This window comes from Hypoxylon fragiforme (genome assembly GCF_022984875.1).
Source record: "Hypoxylon fragiforme strain CBS 206.31 chromosome Unknown GGS25scaffold_7, whole genome shotgun sequence".
Classification (NCBI taxonomy): domain Eukaryota; kingdom Fungi; phylum Ascomycota; class Sordariomycetes; order Xylariales; family Hypoxylaceae; genus Hypoxylon; species Hypoxylon fragiforme.
Window position 1 is genome coordinate 1,749,450 of NW_026054762.1, and position 19,254 is coordinate 1,768,703.

The following is a 19,254-nucleotide window of genomic DNA, read 5'->3' on the forward strand; positions in this document are numbered from 1 at the left end:
ATCCCCAGCATTGACAAATCACACGAAATATATTATAAATCAGCCACCTTACCCTCCTCCTCTCAGGCGGTGAAAGCAAAGACAAGGTAGTCCGATCTCAACATCCATCCCAGAGTAAGTGATTTGTCACATATGTATACAGATCTCGCAGCCGCTCCTCCGGGGAACCTAGTAGGTGCCGAGCGATTCGTGCCCGTGGTGAGCACATCATGCATAGATACTTATATATGTATATCGATATTATACACCTTGGCCCTAAGCTTGTTCGGTAGCGCCATATTTGCCGGGACGAATAGACGTATGGTGTTAGACCAAGTAGCCCCCTTTAATCTATGATCATATAGCAATTACCATGTAGTCTTCCTATGATGTAGTAAGGAAGGTATACCAAGAACCAAACCAACCAACTGACCCCTCCCCCCTTTTCCTTCGGCCTGGCCAGCCCTCCATGTCTCACAGACTGGAGTGTGCAGTCCACGCTTTGTAAAGAAAATCCGGGGGAGGGGGGGTTGAGGGGGTTGCAACTGCCGAGGATACGAGGCCGTGTTGTTGTTCTCGTTTTTAAAGATGGCCCAGAACACATCAACCACTTGATCACTCTACCTACTAGTTAGCTAAAATCTCAGCCTCTCAAACCCAAGAAAGAATCCATCATAGTACCTATCTCGCAAACAAAAGAAAACAGAGAAAAACAGACACAATGAAGAACATCGCCGCCCTCGTCGCCACCGTAGCCCTCGCCGCCCAGAGCGCCTCCGCGCACTACATCTTCCAGGCCCTGTCCAAGGGCAGTGGGAAGGGCGTGGTCTACGAGTACGTCCGGCGAAACAGCAACTACAACTCTCCCGTCACCGGTTCGTCATCCCTCCCACCCCCCCCCCCCAAAAAAAAATATAGGGGCCTATACTCACATAATGCTCACTCTCGCAAAAATAAAAAACAACAGACCTATCCTCCCCCGACCTCCGCTGCAACGTCGGCGGCGCCACCGGCGGCAACACGAGCACCCTGGACCTCGCCGCCGGCGACGCCTTCACCTTCACCCTCGACACGGCCGTGTACCACCAGGGGCCCATCTCGCTGTACATGTCGAAGGCGCCGGGGAGCGCCGGCGAGTACGACGGCAGCGGCGACTGGTTCAAGATCAACGACTGGGCGCCCATCTTCAACGGGGGGCAGGCTAGCTGGACCATGAAGGGTATGTACCTACCTAACCTAAAAACCCCTTGAAAGAAAGAAAAAGAAAAAAAAAACAAGAAAAAGTTACTGATGGGAAACAAAAAAAAAAAAACAGACACCTACACCTTCAACATCCCCTCCTGCATCCCCAGCGGCGAGTACCTCCTGCGGATCCAGTCCCTCGCGCTGCACAACCCCGGCGGCGTCCCGCAGTTCTACATCGGCTGCGGCCAGATCAACCTCACCGGCGGCGGCAGCGCCTCCCCCTCGCCCACCGCCAAGATCCCCGGCGCCTTCAAGGCCACTGATCCTGGGTGTAAGTTACCTTTACCCCCTCCCCCTCCCCCCCCTACCAAACTCCCCTCTCGCGGCTTCCTTCCCCGTGTCTTCAAAGATCTTTTTTCTGAAGCGGGGCGCGGGGCTTGATTGATTGATTGATTAGTACTACCTAGTTGGCTGGCTAACTGACGGACTTTATATCTACAGACACCGCCAACATCTACAACAACTTCAACTCGTACATCGTGCCCGGCCCGTCCGTGTTTAAATGCTAACCGCCCAACCCAACCCAACCCAATCAACAATCTCATGCCAGCTTTGGAATTTCTCCGGGGGGGCTGTGATGGTTGGTGTATCGAAAAATTTTTTTTGTTTCTGTCGAGTTTTGAATATTGTCGCGAGAGGTGTAAATATCTCAACTCGGATAGGTTATAGGTAGCGAAGCACACACTCACTCAATCGCAAGCTTGCATTTGCGAATAAATACTTGCCTATAATATGTCTGCGTTGCTTTTCTCATCGCGGCGTGATATGTTTGGCTAGGTACCTGAATTGGTATACATAAGTTGTTATCTCTTTCAAGATACCTTTCAGAGCGATACTGAAATTCTATTAGATCATCGTAATAGGAGTTTCTATACCTATACTTCGTATCTGGTATTATGTATCAGGTAGCCCGGCTTAGCCCAAGACCAATTCAAATCGCTCTCCCTGAGACATAAGAACCACAGGTCCCAAATGCTCGTAGCAAATCCCTTTCCGCAAACCTGCTGAAGGCGATCGTCCACAGGAGACCGGAGTAGGTACCCGGAGAACAGTGACGCCCACTCCATCAAGAACTATTCCCAAAAAACCTCGTAATCTTCTGCGTGCCCGGCTGCTGCTTCGCCTTACTCGGGCTCTTCGTCCCATTACTCGTAGCACTAATCTTATTCCTCCCCCCCTTTTTCGGCGACATTTCCTTTTCCTTACTCTTACTCTTCGTCGTCGTAGCAGCTACCTTCTTCTTTTTCAACCCCTCGCCCGTAAGCTCATCATCCGCTTCTCTTTTCACCCCCGCCTCCGCTTTAGTCTCTTTTTCTTCCTCTTCTTCTCTTGCAGACGATGAATCCACGCCAAAGCCCTCTTCCTTCTTGACTTCCACATCCGGCTGCTGCTGCTGCTGCTCTTCCTTCTTCGCCGTGCCCTTGGCGAAGAAATTCGCAATATTAGATCTATTCTCCTTGCTATCGATCGGTATGAGGAAGGTGGGCGAGTTGTTGCCGACCTTCCCCACGTCCTTGCTCACGGGGTACACCTCGAGCTCCCCGTCGAAGGGCTTCAGCAGTGCCTGCAGCTCCTTCGACCACGCGTGGCGCTTGGGATCTAGCCACATGCGCAGGTCCTCGGACCCGTTGTCCAAGATGACGGGCATGCGGTCGTGCAGAAACCGAAGCTGTTTGTTCGAGTCCGTGGTGATGATTGTATATGAGTAATGCTTGTTCTCAGTTTCTTCGTACTGTCTATTAGTAGTCATGCCAACAACCCCCTTTAGAGCAAACTTGTTACCTAGAACTTACTTTCATACTGCACGACATCCCACAACCCCGCCAAGCACATGAGCTTCCCATCCCTCCTCCTCACAAAATGCGGTATCTTCTCGCGCCCCCCCTCCTTCTTCAACCACTCATAAAACCCCTGTGCAACGACAATGCACCGCTTCCTCGCCTTCATGGAGCTCCACATGCCGCCCCCCTGGGCGAGCGAGTCGTCTCTGCAGTTGATCGTCTTCATCATGGAGCCGTAGTCCGGGTTGCGCTTCGTCCAGAAGGGCACGAGTCCCCATTTCATGCTCTGGAGCTTATACCTAACCGATTGAGGCTCTGTAGTGCTATCATCATCCACTGCACCGCTCTCCTCGTCAGATGCGTCTGTGTGCTGCTGCCTTTGAGGACCCGCTCCCCAGTCTGGCACGTCGGCGCGGTAAACGACACCGTGGTAGCCTGGGGCGAAATTGTAGCTTTGCCTAGGCGCTTCCTCTTCATCCTCTTCATCAATTCCGTCGTCTACGGGTATGTTTTCATTTTGCAGCATCTGGCGAATCTCCGCTGGTCGCTACGAGGTTGTTTGCAATTAGTCATTATCCAACCGGGTAAGCTATTGCCGGGTCGTAGCACATACTAGGGCCAGTGCATATCGTCCACACATTCTGTCCGTAAGTTGTTTGTAAGTTGTTTAAAGAAACAACGGAATACCTAAGATTTTGACTGAGAACTGGCTGGGAGAGGTTGTAAAACAGCTCGTTGTAAAATGATAAAGATTAATCAATTCCAAGTTATGACGAAATAGAAAATGATTAGATAGCTTTGGCTTAGCATCGCGCCCCAGACACGGAGTCAGGTGACTCTATGCCTCTTCTTTTTTCTTTTCTTTCTTGGTGATAGTATCGGATTTCTACACCATTTATTTCTTACCTAGATATGTTTATCATATCGGGACCTACACATTTCACACAAAGGATATTCAACTCAAGACCATAGTATTTACTGGGGTTTCGTTACTAAAAAAAGAATCAAGTAGGAGTCGGTCATGATAATTACGCAAGAGGTAGACGAGAGTTGTCAGAACAAGTAGCAACGCATCTTATTCTGTATGAACCGATTTTGTAATCCCGTATCACGCCAAGCCATGCATAAACCACTCCTGTAGTAGGATAAACCCTCCCCTGTTGAGCATTGCGTCCATGGTATACCGGAAAAGACGTAACGCAAGATCCAACCCAAGCCAGGCTTTCCGTCCACGTTTTTCTTAGACCTTGAAACCTCTTGACCGTCTGCGACCACGGGCCTTCTCGAACTTGCGGCCCTTGGACTCGAGGTAGGGTTTCTATTGAATTGTGAGCATGCTGGAAGGAAGAGAACAAGACAACACTTGGTCCACGTACCTTGTGCTTGTGCGGGCCGAAGCCGAAGTGCTTGACAGCCTCGCGGGCGTTCTTGGGGCCGCGGAGCAGCAGAGTGTTGCTGCCAGTGGGGGCACGTAGTGCCAGCTGGTCGAGGGTCAAAGCCTCACCACCAGCGGCCAAAATGCGGGCGCGGGCAGTGGCGGTGAATCGCAGAGCAGCGATGGAGACCTTGGGAACCTCGAGGAGGCGGTTGTCATCGGTGATGGTGCCAATGACAACGATGATCTTGCCCTCCTGCTCCTTGGAGAGCTGGCTCTTAACGCGCGATAGGGAAACCGGGGGTCGGTTGATGCGGGACATAAAAAGTCGGCGGAGAACAACCTTGTTGAAGCTGGAATCCGTTCGGCCTGATAGTAATTGGGATTAGTGCTGCTCATCACGTCGACAAGATATTCGGGAATCACTTACGGGCCAAGAAGCGGTACAGCTTCACCAAGAGCTTGAGGTAGACATTGTCGCTCTTGGGCGCCTTGCGGTGCGTGTTGCGCACGTGGTGACGGTCGAGATCAATACCTATTTAAGAGAAAAAAGCCATCGTCAGCTTTTGGTTCAAATATGCTCTGTAGGGCGCATCCCAGAGGAATGAATTCCCAGTGATTCGCAGAGAACGAGAGAGGCCGAGCGACATGATCACTCGACTCTCAAGTTTCCACTCGCATAGAAATCTCCAAATAAATATTAAACGTACCCATCTTGACGGTGACTCTTTGCAATTGAGGTTGTCGGGAGAGTCGATGGGAAGAAAAGTTATTTTGCTGTTGGGTTAGTAGTGATTTAAGAAATGCAAAATTTCGAGTGGGCCGTTAGGAAAAATGGTGGGAAATCGTTAAGATGGATTGGATTTGTGCGGGCGGGCGGTGATAAACGGCAGTTAGGGTTGGTATTAAGTAGGTACCTAGGTACGAAGGTTGTGGCCAAAAGTTTAGACCAAGATATACCTCCGCCCCACAGTGCGCTACTCTTTTTTGGGCCTCTACCAATAATAGGTATACATTTAACGTCAAATCCCCCACAACCCTTAAAAATATAGCACCTTATAGCACACTTAAGCGCTATAATATGCTATAAACTTAAAGCCTTCAGTCCTAAACAACCTTAGATTATTATACAAATATTTACATTAATTTAATAAAGAAAAAAAATTACAGAAATTTCTATTATTAAATACACTAATTAAATAACGTAATAGCATATTTAATATTTATTAAATAAATTTATAAGGCTTTATAAGTAGGTAAGTATGTTGGCGATGATATTTCTTACAGTGGTAGAAAAGTGGAGGAACTGTGGGGCTGAGGTATATCTTGGTCTAAACTTTTGGCCACAACCTTCGTACTGCTCTGATTATGTAATAACACCTACTGCGCTAGTCCTCGAGATGTGATCGCACTTGTCCATTGACGGCGTGCGATTATTCAAGATGTAAAACCTCCAAGTTCAAATCAGCATTCAAACCCGGAAAACCAAGCATACAGCCCTGATAAAGTATCCATATCATAAATCCACGTCTGTCTCACTTCTCAAACCTACCTAGGAATACTGGAGTAGATTGTCAAGTAAGGCCTTACAGCTAGCTATATTTACCGTCAGCATACGCATGACCTCCTCTACCCCCTTTATACCCATTCCTACGCAGACACTCTGAGTACCCATAGATACCTACCATACATAGATAGGTAGGCATATTACCTTAACCTAGGTAAATCTCAAAGTTGCTATTTCTTGCAAGATACATACCTCACACAGCTCATACACGCATGTGCCTGTATCTGCTAGCTAAACTTATAATGATTTGTTTCTCTATCTTTGTTTATCTACCCTTTGCCGGTTTAATGTGCCCGAATCACCGTTTCCGCATACACCCCCAAGATTCTACCAAGACCTACGCACAGCGAAGCATGCTGCTTATCTAAATTAAAAGTAGAAAAAAAAAGGTTCCAGGTTGTTGTCAAGTTACTAACAGTTTTGGATACAACCCAGAAGAGGTTATGTTATCCAGCTGTGGTCCAATTCATTCGTCAGCTACAATACTATTGGCTCTGGTTTCAGCGCGACTAAAAAGTCTCGAGTCATCTCGAAGCTGAGCCAGTTCGCCGCCATGCTGGGGGCTACCTTGAGTAGGTTAGGGATTAGGCCCTTGTATAAACCCCGTGGTCCTTCCTTGGCTAATATTATTCGGACGGCATCCCCTATTGACTTATACTTATAGCCCATGCCAGACATGGTGTTGATTTGGAATCTTCGTCGTAACACGTCGCTGTATTCTGGTTAGCTGGATACTAATCAGTTCTGAAGGTATGTACTGACAATGGATATGTGCAAGTCTGAGCAACAGCGCCAGATATGGCACCTGCTAGCAGCTTACGCGCCGCACTGGGGTTCTCATCACCCTCCGGAGTTAGATACTTGCGCACAAATTCGTATGTCATGAAGTTCAACCCCACCTGTACCCATGTTAGCATCCCCTAGTTGAATGCAGTTGATGCCAGTCATGTAAGGGAGTCAAAACGTACGTATGGAGCTACCCCCGCAACGGTAGGTATTATGCCACGGTATAGAGCAGGTATGCCCCCCTCTTGTTTGTACATGATGCCCATGGTAGTCCACATGCCCGGAAGCTTCTCTTTCGGTGTCTTGGCAAGCGCGGCGAATGATGCCGATTGGATGGACAGTCGAGTTCGCACGATATCGAGGGGGTATGTGAAGAAGACTGAGGTGATGCCAGCAATCCCACCACAGATCAGTCTCTGGAAGGGAGTCAGAGGGGCGCCCGGATACTTCTCAAAGAAGTGCTGCAACCAGTGTTAGCTGACCTGTCCACAGCCGTTTCCTTTTGTTGAGGTTCTCAACCTCAATCCATGGCAACACAAGCAACTTACGCGTTTGTAGAGATTGTAGCTGCCGAACTGCACTGCAGAGTAAGGGACGATGCGAATGCAATTGGTTCCATTGCCGGCCATGAAACCTCTCCAACCTTCTTCCTTCCACATCTTTCCCAGCGCCTTGCCAATTGATAGCTTATATTCATTGTGGCCGGCACTTTGGACCTGGAAGAGGATCTTCAAACGTTCGAGGGGTGACACAACTGTTCGGGACACCGCTCCAGCAACACCACCGGCGCAAAAGGCGGCGGCTACCGGCTGGGAAACAAAATCCTTAAATTGAATGGCAGTCTTTCCATCGGCAAATTTAGCCTTGGCGTCTTGCGGGCTCTAGAAGATCTGCGTCAGCTGCTACCACCGGGACACACACACACACACACACACACACACACATCCACACCCCCAACTTTTTTTTCTATCATATCGAGCTATGGTGAGAAGCAAGGTAGAGACGTACAGCGGCCATAATTGGAACTTCAGCTGTCCGTTCGATTGTAAGGGTCGGAGGTTTAACGCGACGGAAAAGAATGGACGACGGAATTCGCAGAAGTCTGGTGGTAAGAAGCTAGCAAACTTGCGCGCGCAGCTGATACTATGGCATGTATATCGGTGCGGGAGGAATAGAGGTATTTTGAATACGACTATGGCAACAACGTAATTTTTATCGAGATGCTCTTAACGATTCGGGCGACATAGTCGGGCGTGTGTCGTTTTTCGAGAATAAACATAGGTGACAGCGGTACCAGCGCGGAATCTCGATATCCTTTTTTTCGTATAACAATGCCAGTCCCTTTTTTTCTTCTTCTGAATACTTGGGATGGTCGCGCTGCGTTCTGTCCGGGTCAGATCATCGAATGGGAATGGACTAATGTGTACAGAATGTTCATGGTCGCCTGTCTCCTGAATGCATGCACTGTGGTATAAGCTTATCGCAAAAGAGAAAAGCAAACTTATATAAACCGTACCGTTTAAAAAAGATAAGGTGAGGGACGGCGAAGAAGAGAAAGAAGACGGAGAAAACAGACTTTGGAGTTTAAAAAAAAGATTTTAGCTATAAGAGCTGAAGATGGGATGGCAGGATGGGATGGTAGGACACAACTATGTAAGTACCTGGGGCTAGGGAGGTATTAAATTTAGAGGAGGTGTGATAGGTTAGTACCTTATTATAGTTAATAGTAGGTACATATATGTACTGTATCATATCACTAGTAGTGCTAAGTATGTGAGTGGAATACCTGGGGAAGCCGAAGGTTGAAGTTGACCACTCGGAGCTTTGATTGGAATAAATTTGGGTTCCGGCGGTCATACCGTCATTCACTTAACTCACCTGAGACTTAAAACTTCGGACGTTGGCACTGCTGGCAATTACTACATACTACCTAGGGTATGTCACATACCTATGTAGTAGTATGTAGTAGTATGTAGTAGTATGTAGGTATGTAAAGTCAAGTGGCAGTATCGTCATCTGGTATGGTAGGTACATGCGCAAGCAAATATTGGACCAATAATAAAATTAGAAAGCATGAATCGTTATGTAAGTCGCAAAGCATGCCCAGAAGATAGAGTGGGCTTTTTCAGAAAGAGCTACCTTACAACTGCTGTGCTAACTTTATTAAAAATAAAACCCGACTTCCTTCCAAAGACTTCCTTTCAGTGTTGTTATTTGTTAATCATTGTCTTATACCTCGGGTTGAGTACCCGGTATGCGGAGAAGAAGGAACAATACGGCTCACACTATTATGTAGGTGATATGTAAGTATCAAGTACTAGTTATTAGGTACCTACCTATTTTATACCATTTTTAGATCTACATAATGGAGACTGGAGACTTGTCCGCATGAACATTGATAAGGACACCGTCACCCCCTTTAGATCCTTGTGCCGAACCGAAATGACGTTATCAGGAACAGAGGATTGATCAATATGTATACCTATGATCAAAGCCAGCACTCAATGTCACTCCTGAGATCTTTTGGTTGCCAACATTGAACACAATGGTATTGAGATAGGTATACACATAGTTAGATACCACCTCAAATTTAGTGAACTTCAAGTGAACTCCATTTGAACCTATGGATAACTAACTACACTCACTACCTAGGCACTGGGTAGGTACGGCATAAATAAAGCTCTAACACCAAACACGTTAGACTGGTCTACATAGGTAGCATACAACAGACAACCTTCCAGACTGAAGTTCCAGTTTTCCACCTTGTCGAATACGATCTGAAGGTTACGAATGTTCCAGTAGTATTCCTCCAAAAGTGTCAAGAAGGAAGTTCCCGATACTCTATAAATATACGCGGCTATTAATCTCTGTTTTGGGTTACCATGCCCTTCCAATACTTCCAGTAAAGCAGTTGATGATTAACTACCTGCCTGCTGGTGATTGGGGTCTGGTGACTTAGAACTTAGCTAGACAGGCTAGTACCTAATGCATATGCATCAAATAGCATTACTCCGGCAGTCACTCAGCACATTCGCTGCTCAAGCAGCACTTCTCACGACTCCAGTACAATTGCATTAACCGCAACTGTAAGCTGCCCAGGATTAGGTCTTCTAAGTGAATACATTGGCTCTAGATTAAAAGGGATTAGGAATTCATCCCCTAGGTAAGCAACGCTACCTAGGTACCTAGCTATGTCGAGCTCGCGCTACCTGGTCCTCCTCGATATAGGAAACCCTAGCATTCTTAATAGCAAACGTATGCGTATCGTCCCCGATTTCAGCTTCTCGATCTTTTCGCACTAATGTTACACGCCGGTCGATGGAATCGAAACTAGAAGATGAGTGACAGCCCAGCATGGAAACGCAAACCCAGATACCCTCTAAATTAGATCATGATTGCCTTTTGCATACGTTGTAGATGCAACCTACTGCCGAAAGTAAGATGGCCAGGTATACTTATCACTCTGCAACGTCCAAGTCGTCATGTTGGGGAGGCGGACTGTCCACGGCTGAAAGTATTTGTTAGTAAAATCGGGTTAACATGAGCTGAGCTGTTTTGGTTACTCACCTTTGCGGTCATCGCCATTAGTGCCGTTGTCGCGGCGATCACGCTCGTCCCGGTCATCGCGGTCGCGGTCGCGGTCACTAAATTTTATTGTAAGCTCCATGTTGACTGGGTGAGTATTGGATGGGGTATCGTACCGAACGTCTGGGCTGCGAGAGCGATCACGTGTATCACGACGTTCGCGGTCGTAGTCGCGGTCGCGGTCACGGCGTTCATCCTTGCGAGGTGAGTAGTCGCGGGTGCTGCGGCGTGGAGATGGGGATCGTCCTCGCCGAGGAGATCGGCCTCCGCGTTCGCGCCTGTTGTCGCGGTCACGACCGCTATCGAAACGCCAAGACGCAGATGGAGGTGTACGAGCCCACTATACGCGTGTTAGTTGGTGCCACGTGTTGTTAGATGATAACTTTGAAAAAGCCAGTTACCTCAATCTTTAGAAGGTCATCGCGGCCGATGCGCTTGTTATGCATCTCATGATAGGCATCATCGGCATCACGACGATCTTCATACTCCACGAAAGCAAAACTAAAACTCATGTTAGACAGGATGGTTCATCTCATGTTCGAATCATTCATTAACTTACAGCCTACTGCTAGCAGAACGGGGGGCGGGGATGTCACAGCGGACAAGACGACCATAGCTAAATAAATTCTCATGTCAGTAATCACCGCAAAGATATATGACTTTCCCAATGATTTTGCATTGATTGCATCAAGCTTCGAGTTCCCATCGCGGTGGTTAGGGGGACGTGGAACGATGCATCAGAGAATGCAATTACGACCGCTCGATCGGAAAGGATGGAATGCTGAGATTATGGATACGGAGGGCGTGGGAGGTAGGTAGAAGCGTAAATAAGAAGACGGATCGAGGACTCGAACGAAGCCGAGAACGACGAAGCGACGCCGGGGAGTGAGGACGAGGAGAAGGCAGGTGACATCGGACACCGCATCCGTAAGACGGTCGATCGATTCACCGACGAGGATAATGGGACATACCGTTCGAATTCGTAGGCGAGGTCGCGAGCACGCGTGCCGTGGCTGAAGCCAGTCACGTAGAGAGTAGTACCTCCGCGAGACATGATAGCTTAAGGGGGGGGATGCTAGAAAGGTAAAGAAATGAACAAGGGAATTGATTGATGGATAAAAGGGAATGTAGATGTATATGAGATGTCAACCTCGATCATGAAAAGACTTGAGAAGAATAGCGTGTTGGGAATTTAGATGGTGTAGTTCCCCAAGCAAGCTACTACTATGTATTTGTTGGATGGAAATTGTTAGACGGTAAGTTTTGTCTAGTGGCTGGTTGCTTCAAGTTTAGTTGGAACCGGTAAAATTTGATTTCTGAAAGGGAGCGGTGGATCTTCGGAATAACATTCCATCCCATAGCACCTACCTACATAATACTATGTATGTACTGTAGTTAACTGCGTGTTAACCCCTACCTTCTTAGGTACTGTGTAGTATGCAGCTGCTTTGGCAATTACGGCACCGTGACGTAGGTTAGTGTAGTACTGTGTAGCTCCTGACCTCCTGCAGTGATAATCCTTCATATTAGGCAAGTATATGTAAGCTTTATGTAGTATACAGTAACTATGTACACAGCAGTATTTAATTTGTGTGTCACTAACATAAAGTTGTAACTGTTGTACATATAGTAATATCCCAAAATCGTGTAAGTCAATGCTATAAATCGCAAACATCGTCGTCTCGGCCGTGCTTGTAAACATAATATGTAATAGATTTTACAAAAGTTTTTAAGCAAACCGATGTACTGTACCGTACTCAGCTGAAAGGATGACAGTGGCGTTCCGTGGCGCCAATACGAAGTAATGTCTGGTTATTGCCCAAACGTTGCAGAATACGAAGGATCTGTCTTTCGAGTACTGAATCAACCTCTCCCATTTTATATAATCGTGCATGTATTTCGAATACATGCATGCATGCATGCCAATCAGGCAAGGTTGTAATGCATGTAGGTGCCTATTGACCCCTTAACGAACGCATGAGAATTATCTGATCGAGGAAGGAAACAACACATCGAGTTTCCATTCTATCTGACCGAGGTAGAAGAAAAAATATTATACATTCTAGGATGTGTTTTTTCTGACTACTTTTCCTTTTTCATCATACCCGAGTATTTATCTACCTAAGTTTGCCCTTACCGGGAATCAATATGCGACGCCTTCAACTCCCAAGACTCGACCTCGTGTGTGTGCACGCAGTCCTTGCATATTGACTCATAACCTTAGTAAGTAGGTAAGGTTATTCTGCTATCCATACCCTCGAGACGCCATGTGTCAAGTGAACGACCTGCTACAGAATTAAATATAAACTACACAACAAGCTGGGACCTGTAAGAATCCCAGTCCAGAAGATAATATTGCCAATGGTCTTTTGGTCGCGAAGCCACTTCGTCCGGCTCATCCTCACGAGTGGGAGCTGGCACATTTGTAGTATGAGCAGATAGCCACGAAGCTTCTTGAATATACACCACATGACCAGTTCATGGATGCAGGCCGAGAGGAAGAAGGTAATGAGCGTTGCAGTGTGCTTATTGACCCTCATAGACGAGATCGAGCTATGATACACGTGGCGTAGAAGGAAGTTATGGACTGGGCGGTTCCAATCGCGGGCAAATTGGTCCCATGATACTACAATAATGTCAGAATCCCTTGGAAAGAAAGACGTAAGGGAGGAAATGCATCGTTAATTGGCAACTTACCGCTGTTCCACCATGCATCATAGAAACTTCGGTCCGCAAAATAGGTCAGCTCCGCGAGTATGTTAAGAACAGTCTCCCAGATGAGATACCAAGCTAGCTATTGAAAGGGGTTAGCAATGCATGTGTGGCTAGCATATCACGAGTCGTAGCGACGATGCTTACCAGATATTCCATCAAAAATGGGAAGATGAGGTCGCTTAATAACCAAGGAAATTCTTGGAATCTTTGGGCTGTCGTCCAACCCATTTCCTTCATGTAGACAGTTCTCATCACAACGGGGTACATGAAAGCCTGGGAAATCATTATCATAACGAATATGACACCAACAGTAGCACAGGCCTTTTCAGCCACATAAAACCAGTCGATACTCTCGGACCTGGGATACTGTAGCTCGTAAACGAGGGTGGGAAACACAATATATTCATAATGGTTTAGGAAAGTAAGGTTGTTTGGATAATGATTTTTAGGATCTGTCGCTTTGCCTTTGAGTTCATCCGTGAGTGCATCAGCTTCCCACTTGATGAGTCTCTCGAAAACGCGAACCTGCTCCATGTCGAGTGGCTCAGCTGCTTTAATCGCGAGAGAGATGCTCTGCATGTCATTGTGCTCATTTGATCGGGTCTTTGATAATGAGTTTCGTCTTTCATAGTATTCGTCGGCTGATGGCCGAAGCGAGAGATGTGACGTAGATAGGGCGGCAACTGAGGGACTTGTTGTCGATGGCGTTGTCACGGGTGAGATGTTTTCCAGATGCTTCAATTTAAGAAGCAGGCTTCGTCGTTTCTTGTAAACGGATGAGAGGTGGCCATTGTAGAATGCATACGAATGTTGTTTCATTAGCATCACGAGTCCATGGAGGACAAAGAAGACAGTATCTTGAGTATGCCAGTCAGTACATGTCGATATGAATTAGGAGACTACCTAGGTAGGTAGGCAGCTTACGTGTCCATGGCCAATCCCTCAAATGTGTAAGCCAAATTACGCCGGCAATGAACAAGGTCTGCCAGATCTAGGGAAGTGTCAGTTGGTAAAGCTTCTGTGCATGTTGTTGCGCAGACTTACGTTCTGTATGATCCAGCCAGACCTATCCCAACTGATATAGTCAAGGAAGACTAGGCGCTGAATGAGCCAACTCACCCCCGTTAGACCGCATATTATGCCATCGGAGAACAGAAGAACTATCACTAATCCCACAGAGTTAATATTTCGTGTTGAGTATATGATTCACGGGCTTCTTTTCAGATTAGAACCAGGGAACATTGGCTTACCATCTCGCCTGAACATAGTCCTCATAATCTCGTTGGTCCCGAGTGGATTCCCAGTCTTCCTCCAATTCTCAGCACCCGTCTTGAGAATCAAGATAGTCATCGCGATCCAAAAAAGAACGTAGAAGCCATGGAACGGGCTTTTGGCGGCATCTTGGTTTTGCCTGTCAAAGGTGGAAAATTGCCTCGTAAAGACCATGTCCCGAAGCTTTTCGCGCCGCGGAGGGTATGTCTTTTCGTGTTCCTATTCGGATGTTAGTGTTACGCGAATTTGAGGTGGACTGACTACGAGAGTGGTAACTTGCTCGTTCCATGCCCCTTCTTAGTATCTCGCGGAGTTCTGCATCGTCGCTGGCCACCACATAAGTCTTTTTTCCCCTATCGGCGGAGCCAAGCCTAGGCAAGGATTGTCGAAGCTGCTCTGAGCTCGATTTCTCCCTTAACTCCGATTCATCTAAGGATATTATCTCAGGTGTATCTGTAGCCGAGTTATCGTATGAATCAGATTCTGGTTTCCGTCGCAGTAAGACGGATTGTAGTGGCTGATCCCTAGCCTCAAAACCTGCGTCGCTGTTGCTGTCTGATGGTGTATCCGGGGTGTGGTGTACGGCCCTCAATGCCTCAGCCAAAGCTGCCGGACTGTGTTTTATATCACGTTTAGACAATGCATGGTTTGAGGTTAAACGGTGCTCCTCTGCTGTTGACATTATTTTTGATACGATAAGTATGTCAAAACTCTATAAGCTTCTTCAATAGAGTAAGACAAATCAATAACAGCAAACTACCTAGTGCTCACTGCTCACAAAGGAGTAGTATGGTGGGTGAGTTCAATGTTGTTTGTTTTAAACAAAACGGAGAGCAAGATAGGATCGCCAGTGAGGCAATCTATTCTGGAGTTTGAAATGACGTCCGGGAGTGTAGCCACTTATAAGGTCAGATCCCTAAGCTCGCCAACCCACTATGTAACTACCTAGGTAGTGAAGACTTCCTAGGTATATATCTCATCCATTGGGATCAGTCGTTATTTAATGTTTGCCACTTGACCTACCACGACCGGCACCGTCGGACGTGTCCTCCACGGCTTTAGTAATAAAATATCCGTCGAACCTGGTTAGAGAGCCTGATGGTAGCAAGTCTGTACACTGTAGCCGTTCAGACAGTGGACTTTCCCCTGGTCTAGGCACTTAGGTAGGTACTAGGTGTGTGCTAGGTAGGTAGGTATCCATATATGTAGGGAGGTAGACAAGTTAATGAATAATGAGGGAATTGTATGTAGATGGTGGGAAATGTTGTAGGTTACAATAGAACAAAGTAGGTGACAATTATATCGGTCGCGCCCGACTTTACATAAACTCTCTGTTCCTTTCACATCCAAGTCTTTACCAAGCTCGGAGGTAAAGCCGCTAAGAAAAGGTTAGTCCTAGGGAACATTCGACGTAATGTGATTGTAATCTTCATCAATCTTTTATCTTAATGTTAGGTACAATACGTTAGGTACCTACTACCTACGTAGTACTACCTAGTATTTACATGTAGGTACCTAACCTTAGTCCGGAGACTTAGACCGGAGTACCTATAATGGTACCAATATGGTTTAACTAACGGTGGGCCCTCGTTACACTGCATAAGGCTACACATACTCCTAGGTACCGGGCCTACATACAGCCCTGGAGTACCTACCAACCTCCACGGCTTACTGCAATCTGCAGTCTGGACTCTGCAGATATCAACAGATTGATCCATGGATCCATTTGGAAGGGTACAGTACCTCATACTAGGGTATGTGCTTATTCAAACACACCAGAATTTCAAAATCTCAAGAATTCACTTCATAATCTATAACGCATGCCTGAATCAAGGCTACTATTCGTAATTTTATCAAGGCTATAAGAGTGACTTAATAAGTCACAAGCTCAAACGTATCGTCATCAGAATCAGATCCCCAGCTTTTCCAGTCCCCTAGAGAAATTGAGAATACCCCTATCCCATCTACTGCATTTTCTCATGAGTTGCCATTAACGAACCTGTGAATCATAGTTAGCCATCATGCTTATTCTCTAGTTTTATATGTCGAGGAGTGGGTGTCTTACCGATGAAAGTGGTGACTAGTCTGCTCCGGACCTGGCAGATATCCTCGGGCACTAGCCAAATGGTCGCACCCATCTTTCTGGCAATGCTGATGCTGAGCTTGGCATTCATGTACGCATCTTCGTCAGTCTGCCCAGGAGTGACAAGGTCGTAGTCCACATAGCTACTCTTCATACCGTTCAGCACGTCCAAGAAGAAGATACCGCTGCCGATGGAAGGATCTTTGAAGGACCGGACCGCCGAGTTTCGGCCTCCCTTGCGAGACATGTCGTTCGCCCATCTCACCATTTCCGCATCGGTGATCTCCCGTTTGCCAAGACGCTGCGCCAAAGCTGATAGCGTCAGAGTTATATCCTTTCGCATGAGTTGCCAGACAAGGCCTAGTGTGAGCAGCTTGTTTCCATCTGTGATGTCCGCGCCTTGGATACCAACCAGGGAGAACCCATTTTGCTTGCCAAGCTCGACAACGTAGTTCGTGTTCTCGACCGCCTTGAACCTCATCAACTCAGCACCGCTTGCAGCTCGCTTGTTCACATGTCTCCAGTTTACCGACCCCTTGATGACCTTGTCGTAAGCCTGCAATAAAATAACACCGTCGCAAAGGTCATCGAAGAAAGACACGACGCCCGGCTGCACGTCGAGACTGTTCAACCATAATGTGAACACTCTAGCTTCGCGTTCGCCTTCAGCGTCGAAATCTTCTACCTCTTGCTTCTCTTCTTCGGTGATCGGGTCTAACGCTGGATGGGTGTTGAATAAGTTGGCAACAAAGGCAAGGTTAAGCTTGGGGTTTCCTGCCACAAGAGAGCTGGGCGTCAGGAACTTTCGGCAGCTAAGCTTGTCGGCGTCAACCAGCACCTCTTCTGCTCGCTGCAATAGATCGCGCGTCTGGAGAGGAGCTCTGCTGCATCCGTAATCTTTTCCAATCTGCGCAAGTAAAACTGCGTAATTCTCACCATCCTTTACGTCGGTCGAGAAATTGCCGACCCGGCGCTGCCAACCGGCCGCCTTTAGATGATAATTGAACCATCTCAGAAGGATCTGCTCCGGAGGTAAACGTAGGAACTGCTCTAGTGTCTCATCTTCTTCAAGCAGTCTGTATAACTCGGGATGTAGCTTGATGTCGATCTTGCCTAGAAGACCCCTTCGAATGATCTGCCAGATAAGACCTAGAATCAAGTGCTCTCGAACCTCGATGATATCCCCACTACCAATGTTGACAACGGAACATCCAATACCCTTTGCAGACTCAATAACGATGTTGTTGTTCTCAGTCATGTGGAACGCGTTCAACTTCTTGATCTTCCTGCCGGGTACGTTCATCACTCGTTCGTCGATGGTGTCGGGTACGCTGTCGTTGATAAGCTTGGCAAGCACGAGACCGTCCTTGCACTCGTCGAACATTTCGAAGGTATCGGTGGGGAATGGTAGTCGGCTCCCAATATCGGGGTCACCGGCGAGGACGGCATTGATGTGGCGAGTGAATTCGGTTCGCTCATCCTCGTTGATGGTGTGGGTGATGTTGGCACTGGAGCCTTGCACCTGAATCTTGCCAATACTACCCTTGGAAGCATGCCCACCAGTCCTTTGAGATACAATGCCTGCGGGAGAAGCTGGCGCACCGCCGCTACCGGTGGTCATGCGCCGTTGCGCGGGGGATGATTCGCGTAGTTTAGCAATGAGCTAAATAGATATTAGCACCACCAACCTGTCCGTACAACACTGTGTTACTTACACCGACGTAATCTTCAAGCTCAACTCTTCGCGATGAGTCAAGCTCGACTTCCTTCAAAGCCTGTCTCACAACATCGTATGGCTGTCGCTCGCTTTGCTGGGTGGCTTTGATGGCAGTAGCCTCGTCGATATAGCCTTTGTCATCGACGTCAAGCTTGCGGAAAGCGTCGGTGAGGCCGAAGATATCGCCTTGTTGGAATTGAGGATATTTCCTAGATAGTTATCGTTGTCAGGTTCACCTCTTTTGCAGCGGAAATAGGCATGGTATTGTAAATTACCTCTGAAGCTTGATAACGTTCATGACCAATAGACTTGGACTGAGTGATCTAATGAGGGACTATGACGGGTTTGGGTATTGACCCTAAATGGTTCCTACTGTTCCGATAATATTGTGTTTGGATGCTTGATAGTATAGGTAAGTATGTATGTAAACGATAATAACGGTTGGAACCTGTCGAATCTTGGGAACTAACTGACTTATTTTCCAGTGTACTACTTACTATGTATGTATGTAGGTTGGTTGATACCTGATAGGTAGGTAAAGTGAGGCTACTTGTTGCAGTTGCTGTTTATAAAAGATCAAATGCAAGTCTAAGTTTCGGCGGGGGAGGGGGCCAAGCGCCGAATGTGACTGCTGCGGCCACTGATGTAATAAAATGCACTCCCCTGTCACTTGGCAATCTTGGCAAAGAAAAAAGTCACCAGCCACAGTTACTTGCGTAAGGCGAAACGCAAGCAACTTGGATTTGGGGGAAGATTCAAGTTGAAACTTGAAACTTCAATTTGCAGGTACAACTTACATTATGTACATCAAACATGGAACATGGCAATATCTACTAGATACATAATAGATGCCTAGTTAGATAGGTATCTATCTTATCTGCCAATCATAATCACATTCATCGTCATATTCATAATCACTTATTCGGGCCTCCCCCTCTCTACCCCTCCCATCAAAAATAGCAACAGAAAGACTATTATCTATTATCATTATATATTTTCTGTCTCAAGCGCTTGGTCGACGAAGTGCCTGCGATATCCCACAGACGCTTATATGCCCTCATCCCACAAGGAACAATGACCCAATGTGGTAGGCAACCGAGCAACCAAAGCAAAGGTTTCTCTCGTGAATATGACATCGCTTCGTTTCGA

The 19,254-nt window shown here is 47.1% G+C and overlaps 8 protein-coding genes across 8 annotated transcripts; 1 reads left to right on the forward strand and 7 right to left on the reverse strand.

Moving 5' to 3' along the window:
* The first annotated feature begins 430 nt into the window (after positions 1–430).
* Positions 431–1,829, forward strand: GGS25DRAFT_499577 (glycoside hydrolase family 61 protein). The gene is made up of 4 exons (XM_049261787.1): positions 431–854; positions 947–1,198; positions 1,295–1,495; positions 1,666–1,829. Exons 1-4 carry the CDS (start codon positions 701–703, stop codon positions 1,731–1,733), a joined length of 675 nt encoding a protein of 224 aa, XP_049114758.1. The 5' UTR covers positions 431–700; the 3' UTR covers positions 1,734–1,829.
* A 217-nt stretch (positions 1,830–2,046) lies between these two features.
* On the reverse strand, positions 2,047–3,958 carry GGS25DRAFT_499579 (DUF159-domain-containing protein). The gene is made up of 3 exons (XM_049261788.1): positions 3,619–3,958; positions 3,018–3,552; positions 2,047–2,949 (listed from the first exon to the last, which is right to left on the reverse strand). Exons 1-3 carry the CDS (start codon positions 3,643–3,645, stop codon positions 2,291–2,293), a joined length of 1,221 nt encoding a protein of 406 aa, XP_049114759.1. The 5' UTR covers positions 3,646–3,958; the 3' UTR covers positions 2,047–2,290.
* Positions 3,959–5,234, reverse strand: GGS25DRAFT_499583 (ribosomal protein L18e/L15P). The gene is made up of 4 exons (XM_049261789.1): positions 5,091–5,234; positions 4,811–4,915; positions 4,382–4,749; positions 3,959–4,323 (listed from the first exon to the last, which is right to left on the reverse strand). The coding sequence occupies exons 1-4, from the start codon at positions 5,092–5,094 to the stop codon at positions 4,246–4,248; spliced, it is 555 nt and encodes a 184-aa protein (XP_049114760.1). The 5' UTR covers positions 5,095–5,234; the 3' UTR covers positions 3,959–4,245.
* Positions 5,235–6,369: 1,135 nt separating this feature from the next.
* Positions 6,370–8,094, reverse strand: GGS25DRAFT_373699 (mitochondrial carrier). Its single transcript, XM_049258204.1, has 5 exons — positions 7,742–8,094; positions 7,282–7,614; positions 6,916–7,194; positions 6,710–6,846; positions 6,370–6,659 (listed from the first exon to the last, which is right to left on the reverse strand). Exons 1-5 carry the CDS (start codon positions 7,748–7,750, stop codon positions 6,425–6,427), a joined length of 993 nt encoding a protein of 330 aa, XP_049114761.1. The 5' UTR covers positions 7,751–8,094; the 3' UTR covers positions 6,370–6,424.
* GGS25DRAFT_373587 (uncharacterized protein) lies at positions 7,855–8,637 on the reverse strand. The gene is made up of 2 exons (XM_049258203.1): positions 8,444–8,637; positions 7,855–8,308 (listed from the first exon to the last, which is right to left on the reverse strand). The coding sequence occupies exons 1-2, from the start codon at positions 8,467–8,469 to the stop codon at positions 7,960–7,962; spliced, it is 375 nt and encodes a 124-aa protein (XP_049114762.1). The 5' UTR covers positions 8,470–8,637; the 3' UTR covers positions 7,855–7,959.
* Positions 8,638–9,470: 833 nt separating this feature from the next.
* On the reverse strand, positions 9,471–11,682 carry GGS25DRAFT_499591 (uncharacterized protein). Its single transcript, XM_049261790.1, has 6 exons — positions 11,290–11,682; positions 10,878–10,934; positions 10,720–10,819; positions 10,435–10,658; positions 10,301–10,377; positions 9,471–10,241 (listed from the first exon to the last, which is right to left on the reverse strand). The coding sequence occupies exons 1-6, from the start codon at positions 11,370–11,372 to the stop codon at positions 10,192–10,194; spliced, it is 591 nt and encodes a 196-aa protein (XP_049114763.1). The 5' UTR covers positions 11,373–11,682; the 3' UTR covers positions 9,471–10,191.
* Positions 11,683–12,212: 530 nt separating this feature from the next.
* On the reverse strand, positions 12,213–14,607 carry GGS25DRAFT_499593 (MBOAT-domain-containing protein). Its single transcript, XM_049261791.1, has 6 exons — positions 14,284–14,607; positions 14,078–14,199; positions 13,958–14,024; positions 13,178–13,890; positions 13,016–13,112; positions 12,213–12,944 (listed from the first exon to the last, which is right to left on the reverse strand). The coding sequence occupies exons 1-6, from the start codon at positions 14,477–14,479 to the stop codon at positions 12,607–12,609; spliced, it is 1,533 nt and encodes a 510-aa protein (XP_049114764.1). The 5' UTR covers positions 14,480–14,607; the 3' UTR covers positions 12,213–12,606.
* Positions 14,608–15,988: 1,381 nt separating this feature from the next.
* GGS25DRAFT_499595 (calponin homology domain-containing protein) lies at positions 15,989–18,854 on the reverse strand. Its single transcript, XM_049261792.1, has 4 exons — positions 18,381–18,854; positions 18,104–18,314; positions 16,371–18,051; positions 15,989–16,304 (listed from the first exon to the last, which is right to left on the reverse strand). The coding sequence occupies exons 1-4, from the start codon at positions 18,401–18,403 to the stop codon at positions 16,270–16,272; spliced, it is 1,950 nt and encodes a 649-aa protein (XP_049114765.1). The 5' UTR covers positions 18,404–18,854; the 3' UTR covers positions 15,989–16,269.
* Positions 18,855–19,254: the final 400 nt, after the last annotated feature.

Coding starts and splice junctions, on each gene's coding strand:
- GGS25DRAFT_499577 (XM_049261787.1), top strand. CDS start 701: ATGAAGAACATCGCCGCCCTCGTCGCCACCGTAGCCCTCGCCGCCCAG. Junction 1,199..1,294: donor GGCTAGCTGGACCATGAAGG/GTATGTACCTAC, acceptor AAAAAAAAACAG/ACACCTACACCTTCAACATC. Junction 1,496..1,665: donor CAAGGCCACTGATCCTGGGT/GTAAGTTACCTT, acceptor TTATATCTACAG/ACACCGCCAACATCTACAAC.
- GGS25DRAFT_499579 (XM_049261788.1), bottom strand. CDS start 3,645: ATGTGTGGACGATATGCACTGGCCCTA. Junction 3,553..3,618: donor GACGATATGCACTGGCCCTA/GTATGTGCTACG, acceptor ACAACCTCGTAG/CGACCAGCGGAGATTCGCCA. Junction 2,950..3,017: donor GGATGTCGTGCAGTATGAAA/GTAAGTTCTAGG, acceptor GACAGTACGAAG/AAACTGAGAACAAGCATTAC.
- GGS25DRAFT_499583 (XM_049261789.1), bottom strand. Junction 4,750..4,810: donor GCTGTACCGCTTCTTGGCCC/GTAAGTGATTCC, acceptor AATTACTATCAG/GCCGAACGGATTCCAGCTTC. Junction 4,324..4,381: donor TCGGCCCGCACAAGCACAAG/GTACGTGGACCA, acceptor ACAATTCAATAG/AAACCCTACCTCGAGTCCAA.
- GGS25DRAFT_373699 (XM_049258204.1), bottom strand. Junction 6,847..6,915: donor TTGCGGGGGTAGCTCCATAC/GTACGTTTTGAC, acceptor ACATGGGTACAG/GTGGGGTTGAACTTCATGAC. Junction 6,660..6,709: donor CAGACTTGCACATATCCATT/GTCAGTACATAC, acceptor ACCAGAATACAG/CGACGTGTTACGACGAAGAT.
- GGS25DRAFT_373587 (XM_049258203.1), bottom strand. CDS start 8,469: ATGTACCTACTATTAACTATAATAAG. Junction 8,309..8,443: donor CTACTATTAACTATAATAAG/GTACTAACCTAT, acceptor TAAACTCCAAAG/TCTGTTTTCTCCGTCTTCTT.
- GGS25DRAFT_499591 (XM_049261790.1), bottom strand. CDS start 11,372: ATGTCTCGCGGAGGTACTACTCTCTACGTGACTGGCTTCAGCCACGGC. Junction 10,659..10,719: donor ATGACCTTCTAAAGATTGAG/GTAACTGGCTTT, acceptor ACACGCGTATAG/TGGGCTCGTACACCTCCATC. Junction 10,242..10,300: donor TAATGGCGATGACCGCAAAG/GTGAGTAACCAA, acceptor AAATACTTTCAG/CCGTGGACAGTCCGCCTCCC.
- GGS25DRAFT_499593 (XM_049261791.1), bottom strand. CDS start 14,479: ATGGTCTTTACGAGGCAATTTTCCACCTTTGACAGGCAAAACCAAGAT. Junction 14,200..14,283: donor GACTATGTTCAGGCGAGATG/GTAAGCCAATGT, acceptor CTGTGGGATTAG/TGATAGTTCTTCTGTTCTCC. Junction 12,945..13,015: donor TGATGCATGGTGGAACAGCG/GTAAGTTGCCAA, acceptor ACATTATTGTAG/TATCATGGGACCAATTTGCC.
- GGS25DRAFT_499595 (XM_049261792.1), bottom strand. CDS start 18,403: ATGAACGTTATCAAGCTTCAGAG. Junction 18,315..18,380: donor AACGTTATCAAGCTTCAGAG/GTAATTTACAAT, acceptor ATAACTATCTAG/GAAATATCCTCAATTCCAAC. Junction 18,052..18,103: donor AGCTTGAAGATTACGTCGGT/GTAAGTAACACA, acceptor ATATCTATTTAG/CTCATTGCTAAACTACGCGA.